General features: G+C 39.0%; 2 protein-coding genes across 4 annotated transcripts in view; both read right to left on the bottom strand.

The window, feature by feature from the left end:
* ZNF738 (zinc finger protein 738) overlaps positions 1–12,925 on the bottom strand; it is a 452,488-nt gene that overhangs the window by 294,451 nt on the left and 145,112 nt on the right. The window lies entirely within an intron of this gene.
* Positions 5,948–12,925, bottom strand: part of ZNF430 (zinc finger protein 430) — a 36,887-nt gene continuing 29,909 nt past the window's right edge. For both annotated transcript variants that reach the window (XM_010365414.2, XM_010365415.2), the window contains exon 5: positions 5,948–9,376. In XM_010365414.2, the coding sequence (XP_010363716.1) occupies positions 7,986–9,376 (1,391 nt within the window). In that variant the 3' untranslated portion in view covers positions 5,948–7,985. The remainder of the gene's footprint in view (positions 9,377–12,925) is intronic.

The raw sequence follows: 12,925 nt of genomic DNA, 5'->3' as shown, positions 1-12,925 counted from the left end.
GGTACAATCAACAGGATGAGACAACTAAGTAATGAGAGAAAGTATTTGCAAATCATACATGTGACAAGGAGTTAATATTAAAAATATATAAGAAACTCAAATGACTACAACAAAACACAAATAACTTAAAATAAGCAAAAGGCTTAAATAAGTCTTTTTCAAGAAAAGACATACATATGGCCAACAGAAATATTTAAAAATGCTCAATGTCAATTATGATCAGGGAAAGACAAGCCAAAAAACAGTATGAGATATCAAGTTACTCCTGTAATATGACTCTTATTAAAAAGAAAAAGAATGAAGTGCTGGGAAAGATGTGAAGAAAAGGGAATGCCTGCACACTGTTGGTTTGAATGTAAATGAAGACAGCTATTATGAAAAATGAAATAGAGATTTCTCAAAAAACTTACAATCAAACTACCATATAACACAGCAATTGCACCCCTGGATATCTGTCCAAAACAGATAATGCCTAATGAAGAACATTTGCACTTCTATGTTGTTTGCAGCACTCTTCATAATAGACAAAATATAGAATCAACAGTTCAAGGCCAGGCACGGTGGCTCACGCCTGTAATCCCAGCATTTTGGGAGGCGTGGGTGGATCACCTGAGGTTGGAAGTCACCCACTGTCGCCTGGGCTGGAGTGTAGTGGCTCCGTCTCGGCTCACTGCAACCTCCGCCTCCCAGGTTCAAGAGATTCTCCTGCCTCAGCCTCACGAGTAGCTGGGAGTACAGGTATGCACTACCACATTGCCTAATGTTTTTGTATTTTTAGTAGAGATGGGGTTTCACTACATTGACTAGGCTGGTCTCGAACTCCTGACCTTGTGAACCACCAGCCTCAGCCTCCCAAAGTGCTAGGATTACAGGCATGAGCCACCACGTCCGGCCAGGAAGTCTGATATTTTACCAGCGTGTTCTGGACCCAGCACATGGCAAGGCAGGAGCCGATGTGCTTTAGGATTTTGGCTTTAAGCTTGGGGCACTTGGAGTTTCTGGTGATGATGGTAATGGTATGAAAGACACTAAGGGGGCAGGTGCTGCCTATGGTCACATAACTTGCCACTCTGTGAACACCGTATAACTAGTTTGCATGCAAACTAACAGTAAATGTTTTAATCCAAAAGCTGTCAGGATCTCCAAAAGTTATCGAGAGAAAATGACTGAGGAGTTGGCTACAGTTAGGTGACTAAAAATAAAAACTGAAGACTGAACTTCACCCATTTAAAAAATTATACAAAACAAGAGTGAGAAATTCCTCCAAATTGCAATATCAACATAGAAAAAAAAAATTCCTCCAAATTGCAAATTCACAGAGGTCATTTTACTATTTTGCAACCTTTAACGTTTACACTTAAAAATAGAAGATTCCGCATGGAAACATAAGTCGTGCTATACATATATCAAAGAGAATTAAATATAAAATTGTTCACTTACCATTAACTCTCTTAAAAATTTAATTTTTGCCAGGTGCAGTGGCTCATGCCTGTAATCCCAGCATTTGGGGAGGCCGAGGAGGGCAGATCACCTGAGGTCGGGAGTTCAAGACCGGCCTGACCAACATGGAGAAACTCTGTCTCTACTAAAAATATAAAATTAGCATGGCATGGGTGGCGCATTGTAATCCCAGCTACTTGGGAAGGCTGAGGCAGGAGAATCCCTTGAACTCGGGAGGTGGAGGTTGCAAAGCCAAGATCACACTATTGCACTCCAACCTGGGCAACAGGAGTAAAACTCCGTCCCAAAAAAAAATAAATAAAATAAAATAAAAACTAAAGTCTGGGTGCTGCGGCTAATGCCTGTAATCCCAGCACTATGGGGGGCCAAGGTGGGTGGATCAGGAGGTCAGGAATTCGAGACCAGCCTGGCCAAATGGTGAAACCCCATCTCTACTTAAAATACAAAAATTGCCGGGCGTGGTGGTGAGCACCTGTAATCCCAGCTACTCAGGAGGCTGAGGCAGGAGAATCACTTGAACCTGGGAGGCAGAGGTTGCAGCGAACCGAGATCGCGCCACTGCACTCCAGCCTGGGCAACAGAGTGAGACTCCTTCTCGAAAAAATAAAAAAATAAATAAATAAATTTTAAGGTATATTTTCTAGCAAATTTTATATTTGCCACACTTTGTATAACAATCTAGTAAGATTTTCCTTTTACAAACAAACGAAACCCATGCAACTGATTTAATCTCTCACCTGTGGACAGTGTATGCCTTTATCTTAATTCACTGATCTGAAAGTTATATTGATAAGCAAACTCTCCAGTTAAACCCAGTTTTGGCTCACACCTGTAATCCTAGCACTTTGGGAGGCCGAGGTGGGTGGATCACCTGAGGTCAGGAGTTCAAGACCAGCCTGACCAACAGGGTGAAACCCCATCTCCACTGAAACTACAAAACTAGCTGGACGTGGTGGCGCATCCCTGTAATCCCAGCTATTTAGGAGGCTGAGGCAGGAGAATCACTTGAACCCAAGAGGCTGAGGTTGCAGGGAGCTGAGATTGCACCATTGCACTCCAGCCTTGGCAACAAGAGTGAAACTCCATCTTTTTTCTTTTTTTTGAGACGGAGTCTCGCTCTGTTGCCCAGGCTGGAGTGCAGTGGCGCGATCTCAGCTCACTGCAAGCTCCGCCTCCCGGGTTCACGTCATTCTCTGGCCTCAGCCTCCTGAGTAGCTGGGATTACAGGCCCCGCCACCACGCCCGGCTAATTTTGTTTTTGTATTTTTAGTAGAGACTGGGTTTCACCGGGTTAGCCAGGATGGTCTCAATCTCCTGACCTTGTGATCCGCCCGCCTCGGCCTCCCAAAGTGCTGGGATTACAGGCGTGAGCCACCGCGCCCAGCCTAAACTCCATCTTAAAGAAATAGAAAACAAAAACATTTTTTCAGGGCATTAAAAAATACCAAGTTTCTCGTCAAAATCTACAAGGTACCATGTGAAATGAAATGGCATGAAGACAATGAGAAAACTGTAGCCACAACATAGAAAAATAAGGGCTGTAATGCATACATAGCTGAAATACACATAATACGAACAAATCTGAAGAAAATAAAAGCAGCATTTTTTTTTTGAGACAGAGCCAGAGATGGAGTTGCTCTGTCGCCCAGGCTGGAGAGCAGTGGCGTGATCTCAGTTCACTGCAAGCGCTGCCTCCCGTGTTCATGCCATTCTCCTGCCTCAGCCTCCCGAGTAGCTGCAACTAGAGTAGCTGGAACTACAGGCCCCCTCTACCATGCCCAATTTTTTGTATTTTTAGTAGAGACGGGGTTTCACTGTGTTAGCCAGGATGGTCTCAATCTCCTGATCCACCCACCTCGACCTCCCAAAATGCTGGGATTACAGGCGTGAGCCACCGCACCAGGCATTTTTTTTTTTTTTTTTTAAGGCAGAGTCTCGTTCTGTCGCCCAGACTGGAGTACAGTGGTGTGATCTCGGCTCACTGCAACCTCTGTCTCGGCCCCCAAAGTAGCTGGGATTACAGGCACCCACCATACCCGGGTAATTTTTTTATTTTTAGTAGAGACGGGGGGGTCTTACCATCTTGGCCAGGCTGGCCTTGAACTTCTGACCTTGTGATCAACTTGTCTTGGCCTCCCAAAGTGCTGGGATTGTAGGCGTGAGCCACCATGCCAGGCCACTTTTTTTTTTTTTTTTAATTCCAGCAACACTCAGCTTTGCAGCCTAGAAAAAGTGTCCTCTCCACATAAAAAATCAGTTTTATTTCTTCACCATTAATATTTTCTATCTCTGACTTGAAGTTACAAACCAACTTTAGCAGAAATGTTTATGGCTTTTTCTGGAGCATGTTACACAGCAAGAACTGCTATATATGCTTTCCACATTTACATATAAAAACATCTTCATGACTTACTAAGCTTCCCTTGTATTTACCTGAACAATTTGACTCCATAAATAAATTTACTTATATCAATTATAAAAAGTAAAAAGAACAATAACTAAAGAATAGTAAGCTTATATACAGTTCTCCAATTGAAAACAAAATGGAGTGCTCTAGCTAAATAAAATGTAACAATATACTAATTGTGGAATTACATATTAAAATTATTTTGTAGGGACTACATTTCGTAAAAATTATTCTTATAGTCACATTCCAGCTCATATAATGAATATTTCATAAACTATAAAATATAAAAAATACAAAAAAAATTGAGGTCTGTCATGAGTACCAGGCAAGTATAAACAGATAATTTGCATCGGGAGATTTGGAAGTATAAGGCATAGATTATACAGTAATAAATTCAATACAAAGTAGACAGTATACGTTTACTTTTGGCATTTTTGAGGTTTTTTGTTGGGGTCCGCGTGTTTCCTAAACAAAGGAATGAACACACAAGACAACACAAGACAAGACAAACATGGCGGCCACCCCGAACTACACGCTCCGCTTTATTTTATACAGTTGTTTGTGGAATGTTACCAAGTCACAAGACACACTGTTGTTTTTCTGACCTTTCCCTGACTTTCTGGATTTTCAAGATGTTTACATATAAATAAGCCCCCAGGGTCTGCTGTTTGTAGCTGGCTCCTTTGTCCTCCCTGTTTGCAGGGAAGGAACACCCTGCTTTGTTTGCAAAAGCAAGACTTATCTGGAACGTCTGGTTTGCGAGCACGTAGTCCTCTACAGTTTTTAGTTTTCTAGTAGTCACCTTGTTAAAATGATTTGCTTTGTTCCTATATTGCTTTTTTTTCTGAAAATGGGTACAAACTCATACTCTAGTTTTCTTACAGCTAAGGTTTATCTTTAGACTAATATATATTTAACTCTATGTAAATCAAAACTAAAAGTCTGTATGTGTTTGCAGGCAGAGAGGCCACATGTTCAAAAATATATGTAAGAAAAATTTAATATTTATTCAGGACTCAGAAATGTATGGATTTTATACTTGCGTATTTTTTATTATGACCATAAAAATAACCCTGTGACCAATAACAATTGCGCATTTTAAAAAACTAAAAGTGAAGAACTGGATTGTTTGTTAATACAAAGGATAAATGCTAGAGGTGATGGATACCCCATTTGCCCTGATGTGATTATATATTTTACTCCTGCATCAAAATATGCATAAATATATACTCATATTAGGTACCCACAAAAAATTTTTAAAATAAATTTAAATGATTGAAAAAGAAAAATTTAACCTACAGAAACAACAATCTTTTTTTTAATTTTTTTTTTGAGATGGAGTCTCGCTCTGTCGCCCAGGCTGGAGTGCAGTGGTGCAATCTCAGCTCACTGCAAGCTCCGCCTCCCGGGTTTACGCCATTCTCCTGCCTCAGCCTCCCGAGTAGCTGGGACTACAGATGCCCACCACCTCACCCGGCTAGTTTTTTGTATTTTTTTAGTAGAGACAGGGTTTCACTGTGTTAGCTAGGATGGTCTCGATCTCCTGACCTCGTGATCTGCCCGTCTCGGCCTCCCAAAGTGCTGGGATTACAGGCTTGAGCCACCGCGCCCAGCAGAAACAATATTCTTTAACTAATTTGTGGTTTAAACCCACTGACAAAAGAGATTATTTGAGATGTTAATCCAGGCGCAGTGGTGCGATCTCAGCTCACTGCAACCTCTGTCTTCTGGTTTTAAGCGATTTTTCTGCCTCAGCGCCAGGGATTACAGGCGCCAGCCACCACGATGGGCTAATTTTTGTATTTTTAGTAGAGACAGGGTTTCACCATGTTGGCCAGGCTGGTCTCGAACTCCTGACCTCGTGATTCATCCGCCTCGGCCTCCCAAAGTGCTGGGATTACAGGCGTGAACCACTGCTCCTGGCCCCTTGTTGTTATGATCTTTCATCTATACCCTTAAGTAAAGTGGAACAGGTTAAGGTTTGTGGCATAATAACACTTCATTGAATGCACAATAGTATTTAACATGTTAAAAATATTGGATTAAAATATTAACTTCACACATAATCTAACATTTTTTAAATATACTGGATTTTATTATACAAAAGTACAATTAGTACAATAATATACTAATTTATTTTCATTTAATTTTAAGTAAAATTAAAAATGTTTTCTTCTCATAATGCAAAATCATACTACTATGAACACCTACCTAATGCATCATTCAATATAAGTTAACCACAAAGAGCCTCTTCACTTAATTTTTCATCATGCATCTTACATTTTAATGTCCTTACTCTTTCATAGAGAAAATCATAAATAATGGCCACTTAATAAAAAAGACTCTCATGTTTTTAATGCAGCAATAACTGATCACATGCTTTCACATGTGAATACAACCGAAATAAACAGTAGGAAATATTTTGAGAGTTGAATTACATCATTATTTACAAAAAATCTGTAATTTCTTCAAGAAATAAAGTATACTTTGAACATAATAACTCTGCAAGAAACCCTTCTACTCCTTTTAAAGTTATATACAAATAATTTTTCTACCAACTTTAGTTGTTGCTTTTTTTTTCTTTTTTTTTTTTTTTTTGAGATGGAGTTACACTCTTGTTGCCCAGGCTGGAGTGCAATGGCACAATCTCGGCTCACCACAACCTCCGCCTCCCAGGTTCAAGTAATTCTCCTGCCTCAGCCTCCCGAGTAGCTGGAATTACAGGCATACACCACCACACGTGGCTAATTTAGTATTTTTAGGAGAGCCGCGGTTTCTCCATGTTGGTCAGGCTGGTCTCAAACTCCTGACCCCAGATAATTCACCCACCTCGGCCTCCCAAAGTGCTGGATTACAGATGTGAGCCATTGCATCTGGCCCCAACTTTAGTTTTATATTCTATACTCAGCACTCTGATTTAGTATATCGGAAGTGTCAGTGCCTTATATATTTCTACTGTAAATTCTCTGATATTTATACAGATTTAATTTTGGTTAAATATTTTCATTTTTACTCATCTGCAAAAATATATTTTAGTATGAACTCTGGTGTCTTCTAAGCTGTACTTTTTGAAAAAGTGTTTAAAATTTATTAAATTTGCAAGGTTTTTCTTCAATATAAATTCCCTGATGTTGAACAAAGTTTGAGCAACTACTTCAGAGTTTTCTTCTAGTACAAAATGTGTACAATAAAATCTGTGATACAAATAAAGGTACTACAACCCTCTTCACATTTGTAATGTTCGTCTTCAAAATAAATACCTTCTTCACTTTAAAGGTTTATATTTCCTGAAAGATCTTTTGATGGTTAATTGCACTTATATTCCTTTTATTAAGTATGAACTCTCCAATGGTAAGATGTGAATAGATATTAATGGCTTTTTCATGGTCTTTATATTTGTACAATTTTTCTCAAGTATAAATGCTCCCCTGTGCAATAAGGTGTGAACATTCATTAAAAGTTTTGCCATTGTTCACACTTGTAGTTTTCTTCAGCATGAACTATCTTACCTATAATCAAGTGTGACAACCACTTAAAGGCTTTGTCACATTCTTTACATTTCTAGGATTTCTCACCAGTATGATTTTTTATGTTTAAAAAAGTTTTAGTTGTTGTCAAAAGCACTGTCACATCTTTCAAGTCTGTAGAGTTTCTTTTCAGTATGAATTATCTTTTTTCTTTTTCCTGAGACGGAGTGTCACTCTTTACTCTTGTTGCCCAGGCTGGAGTGCAATGGCACGATCTCGGCTCACTGCAACCTCTGCCTCCCGGGTTCAAGCAATTCTTCTGCCTCAGCCTCCCGAGTAGCTGGGATTACAGGCATGCACCACCACACCTGGCTAATTTTGTATTTTTAGTAGAGACGGGATTTCACCATGTTGGTCAGGCTGGTCTCGAACACTCGACCTCATGTGATTCACCCATCTCAGCCTCCCAAAGTGCTGGGATTACAGGCGTGAGCCACCACAACCAGCCCATGAATTATTTTATGTCTGGTAAGAATTGAGGACTTGTTGAAGGCTTTGCCATATTCTTCACATTCATAAGGTTCCTCTTCAGTATGAATTTTCTTATGTTTAGTAAGAATTCAGGACTGGTTAAAGGCTTTGCCACATCTTCACATTTGTAGCGTTTCTCTCCAGTATGAATTACTTTGTTCAATAAGGTTTGAGGACTGGTTGAAAGCTTTGCTGTATTCTTCACAGTTGTAGGGTTTCTCTCCAGTATGAATTACCTTATGTTTAGCAAGAGTTGAAGACTGGCTAAAGGCTTTATCACATTCTAGATATGTGTAAGATGTATCTCCAATATGAGTTATCTTATGTTTAGTAAGGTTTGAGAATTGGTTAAAAGCTTTGCCACATTTTTCACATTTGTAGGGTTTCTCTCCAGAATGAATTACCTTATGTGCAGTAAGTTTTGGGGACCGGTTAAAGGCTTTGCCACATTCTTCACATTTGTAGGGTTTCTCTCCAGTATGAATTATCTTATGTGCAGTAAGGTTTGAGGACTCATTAAAAGCTTTGCCACATTGTTCACATTTGTAGGGTTTCTCTCCGGTATGAATTCTTTTATGTTTAGTAAGGGTTGAGGACCAATTAAAGCCTTTGCCACATTCTTCACATTTGTAGAACTTCTCTCCGGTATGAATTATCTTATGTTTAGTAAGGTATGAGAATCGGTAAAAAGCTTTGCCACATTCTTCACATTTGTAAGGTTTCTCTCCAGCATGAATTATCTTATGTGTAGCAAGGGTTGAGGATTGGTTAAAAGCTTTGCCACATTCTTCACATTTGTAGGGTTTCTCTCCAGTATGAATAATCTTATGTGTAGTAAGGTGTGAGGACCGGTTAAAAGCTCTGCCACATTCTTCACATCTGTAGGGTTTCTCTCCAGTATGAATTCTTTTATGTGTAGTAAGGTGTGAAGACCGGTTAAAGGTTTTGCCACATTCTTCACATCTGTAGGGTTTCTCTCCAGTATGAATTATCTTATGTGTAGTAAGGGTTGAGGACTGCTTAAAAGCTTTGCCACATTCTTCACATTTATAGGGTTTCTCTCCAGTATGAATTCTTCTGTGTCTAGTAAGGGTTGAGAACCAGTTAAAGACTTTACCACATTCTTCACATTGGTAAGAATTTTCCCTAATATGAATTCTTTTATGTTGAGTTAGGTGTAAAAGCATGCAAAACGATTTGTCACATTTTTTACATTTGAAAGGCTTCTTTCCTGTATGTCTTGTCTTATGTATATTTGAATTTGAAAATTTATAAAAGACATTCACATATTTATCACATTGAAATATTTCACTCTGGGTAGTTGTCAAACACTGGTTTAGTTCATTATAACATTCTTTGTGCAGATTACACTCATCCACACTTTTACAGTCTGTTCTTAACTGTAAATCTTCATGTACACATTTTCCATATCTTCTCAATATGACTTCTTGGAAAGAATCTTTTATGCCCTGCTCTGGCCAAAGGTCTTGGGCAAAATGAGAATATATAACTGAAAGAAATAAAAATAACAAATTACTCCATTTACTAGACTCAGATGAATATGCTTTACAAATGTAACCCATAAAATTATACAAACTACATAAACAAGATGGCAAAGCAAAAGAACAAAGGCCCTAATTTTTTTTTTTTTTTTGAGACGGAGTCTCATTCTGTAGCTCAGGATGGAGTGCAATGGCATGGTCTCGGCTCACTGCAACCTCCGTCTCCCAGGCTCAAGCTGTTCTCCTGCCCCAGTCTCCAAAGTAGCTGGGATTATAGGCGTGCCCCACCATGCCCAGCCAATTTTTGTATTTTTAGTAGAGATGGGGTTTCGCCATGTTAGCCAGTCTGGTCTTGAATTCCTGACCTCAGGTGATGCGTCCACTTCAGCCTCCCAAAGTGCTGGGATTACCGCACTTTGGCGCACTGGCCACCGTGCCTGGCCCAAAGGCCCTAATTTTTTATGGACGTGTAAATGTAACAAAAACATACAACAAAAATACATCTGAGGAAAATGTATAAATAAGTTAAGTGTGTGAAGTGCCCCAGCTGAGCACAACATAGAGAGTGACATAGAAGAAAAAGAAAAGTCTGTTACATTAATCCAACACAGCTCTTCCTGCTCCCCAATATAACCGTGCCTTTCAAAGTAAACTGACAAGTTTTGGTTTCTTCTTTAAAAGACAATTAAAATACTGGCACATACATCTTTATTACTTGCTTCTAGGGTCCCGTCTAGACACTGGTTTCTGTCTCCTATGACATATAGTGCTGAAAGAAACAGTGGTATACTTTGGAATGACAGTTTTAAGTCTGCTGAGACCAAAGTTAAATGTTACAGCAGCAGAGAGGCTGCAGTCCCACACACAGAAAACAGGTGTAGCAAGTTATTACTATTAAGAAGAACCAAAAATAAACCAGGCGTGGTGGTTCACGCCTGTAATTCCAGCACTTTGGGAGGCTGAGGCTGGTGGATCACTTGAGGTCACAAGTTTGAGGCCAACATGGTGAAACTCCATCTCTACTTAAAAAAAAAAAAATTAGCCAGGTGTGAGAGCGTGCACCTGTATTCCCAGCTACTTGGGAGGCTGAGGTGGGAGAATCGCTTGAACCCAAGAGGCGGAGGTTGCAGTGAGCCAAGATTGCGCCACTGCACTCCAGTCTGGGAGACAGAGCAAGACTCTGTCTCAAAAAAAAGCTAAAAAAAGAAGAAACACAAACTCCTTTAATTAAAAGATAAACACAAAATTGTAGACAAGACACATTCTAGGAACATGTTTGAGAGACTCCCAGGATCTCTAATCAAGACAATTGTTCAGACTATGCCAGGACAAAGCTACATTATAAAGATTTTGACAGGTAGCATTTTTTAATGTCCAAATTTCAATCAAAGATTACAAATGTATACAAAATAAGGCAATATGGTTTTATCAAAAATGTTATAAAAGTTTCAGAGAGAAACTATAAAAAATGTGGGTATTAATTTTAAAAATTGAAAATAAATTGAATACTCTGAGTGAAACAGAAACAGAGAACTACAGAAAATCAGAAAAATGAGAGTAAGAACAAAAATATGTAAAATATCAGAAAAACAGAAATTATTAAGGCAAAAAATATCAAAAAGACTAACTGAAAAATCCTGAAAGAAAAAATGACATAAAAATGAAGAAGCTCAAAAAACAAACTAGGATATACACAAAGATATTTATAACAAACATATATATATGCCCAATTTCGAAAGTTACATACAAAAACAGCCTCTTGGAAACTGCAAGATAAAAGTGATGTATCATTTGCAAGCACAGTCTTATGAGATAGCCAGTGAATTGTCAACAAAAATTTTGCAGGACAGAAGGGTACTGTCTGATATAGTCAAAGTCCTGAAAAAAATAGCTATCAAGTGCGTATAATATCATCAGCAAATATGTCCTGCTGAATAAAAAAAACAAAACCTTCAAAAATAACCAAATTCTGAAAAAGTGTATTGGCACTCCATATGCTCTACATATAAAAGGTGCTAAAAGCAGTTGCTTCTACTGAAAATAACATTATTCAATGAAACAACACATAATCATAGAAAAATACATTATTTGCTGGAAAAGATATCCACCAACACAAAAATTGAGCTTTTAAGCATTATTATAATGGTACAGAAAACATTTTTAATCTCTAAAGTTTGAAAATTAAAAGCATAGAAATCATTATAAACATCTTGCTAGTGAATATACAACATAAAAAAATATAATTCAAACATCAATGAAAAATTTAAGGGCAGATGTAATGAGAAAAAACATTTGTATGTAACTGAAGTTTTTTTCTTTTTACCAGATTGAAATATATTGTTGTATCTTTTAGAGGTTTTACATAATCCCCAAGATAGCACAAAGAATATATTTGTATAGATACACAAAACAAAATAAGAAATAAGTAAAAGTATATCAACAAAAAAATTAAATAGACACAAATTAAGAGAGAAAATGAGGCTGGGTGCAGTGGCTCACGCCTGTAATCCCACCACTTTGGGAGGCCGAGGCGGGCGGATCACGAGATCCAGAGATCAAGACCATTCTGGCTAACAGGGTGAAACCCTGTCTCTACTAAAAATACAAAAAAATTAGCCGGGCGTGGTGGCGGGCGCCTGTATTCCCAGCTACTCGGGAGGCTGAGGTAGGAGAATGGCGTGAACCCGGGAGGCGGAGCTGGCAGTGAGCTGAAATCTGGCCACTGCACTCCAGCCTGGTCGACAGAGCAAGACTCCGTCTCAAAAAAAAATAAAAATAAAAATAAAAAATAAAAAATAAAAAAGGAGAGAATGAGAGACAAAGACAAAGATACAAGAATCACATAAAACAATAAAATAACATTAATAAGTCTGTTTCAGAGTTTATATATATAACTAACTTCACAATCAAGAGACATACGTTCAATAAAGTGATTTATTAAAAAAATTTTGAGGCCAGGCACAGTGGCTCACGACAGTAATCCCAGCATTTTGGGAGGCCGAGGCAGGCAGATCACGGGGTCAGGAGATTGAGACCATCCTGGCTAACACGGTGAAACCCCATCTCAACTAAAAATACAAAAAATTAGCCCAGCGTGGTGGGCGCCTGTAGTCCCAGCTACTCGGGAGGCTGAAGTAGGAGAATGGTATGAACCCGGGAGGTGGAGCTTGCAGTGAGCCGAGATCTCGCCACTGCATTCCAGCCTGGGCGACAGAGCAAGATTCCATCTAACAACAACAACAAAAAATTTTGGCTGGGTGCGGTGGCTCACGCCTGTAATCCCAGGACTTTCAGAGGCCAAGATGGGCAGATCACCTGAGGTCAGGAGTTTGAGACCAGCCTGGCCTACATGGTGAAACACCATCTCTAGCAAAAATACAAAAATTAGCTGGGTGTAGTGGTACCTGCCTGTACATCCCAGCTACTCAGGAGGCTGAGACAGGAGAATCACTTGAACCTGGAAGGCGGAAGTTACAGTGAGCCAAGATCATGCCATTGCACTCCAGCTTGGATGACATAGTGAGACTTTGTCTCAAAAATAAAAAATAAAAAATAAA

The sequence above is a fragment of the Rhinopithecus roxellana genome, chromosome 12 (genome assembly GCF_007565055.1).
Source record: "Rhinopithecus roxellana isolate Shanxi Qingling chromosome 12, ASM756505v1, whole genome shotgun sequence".
NCBI classification, from domain to species: domain Eukaryota; kingdom Metazoa; phylum Chordata; class Mammalia; order Primates; family Cercopithecidae; genus Rhinopithecus; species Rhinopithecus roxellana.
This window is presented reverse-complemented; position numbering and strand designations above follow the sequence as displayed.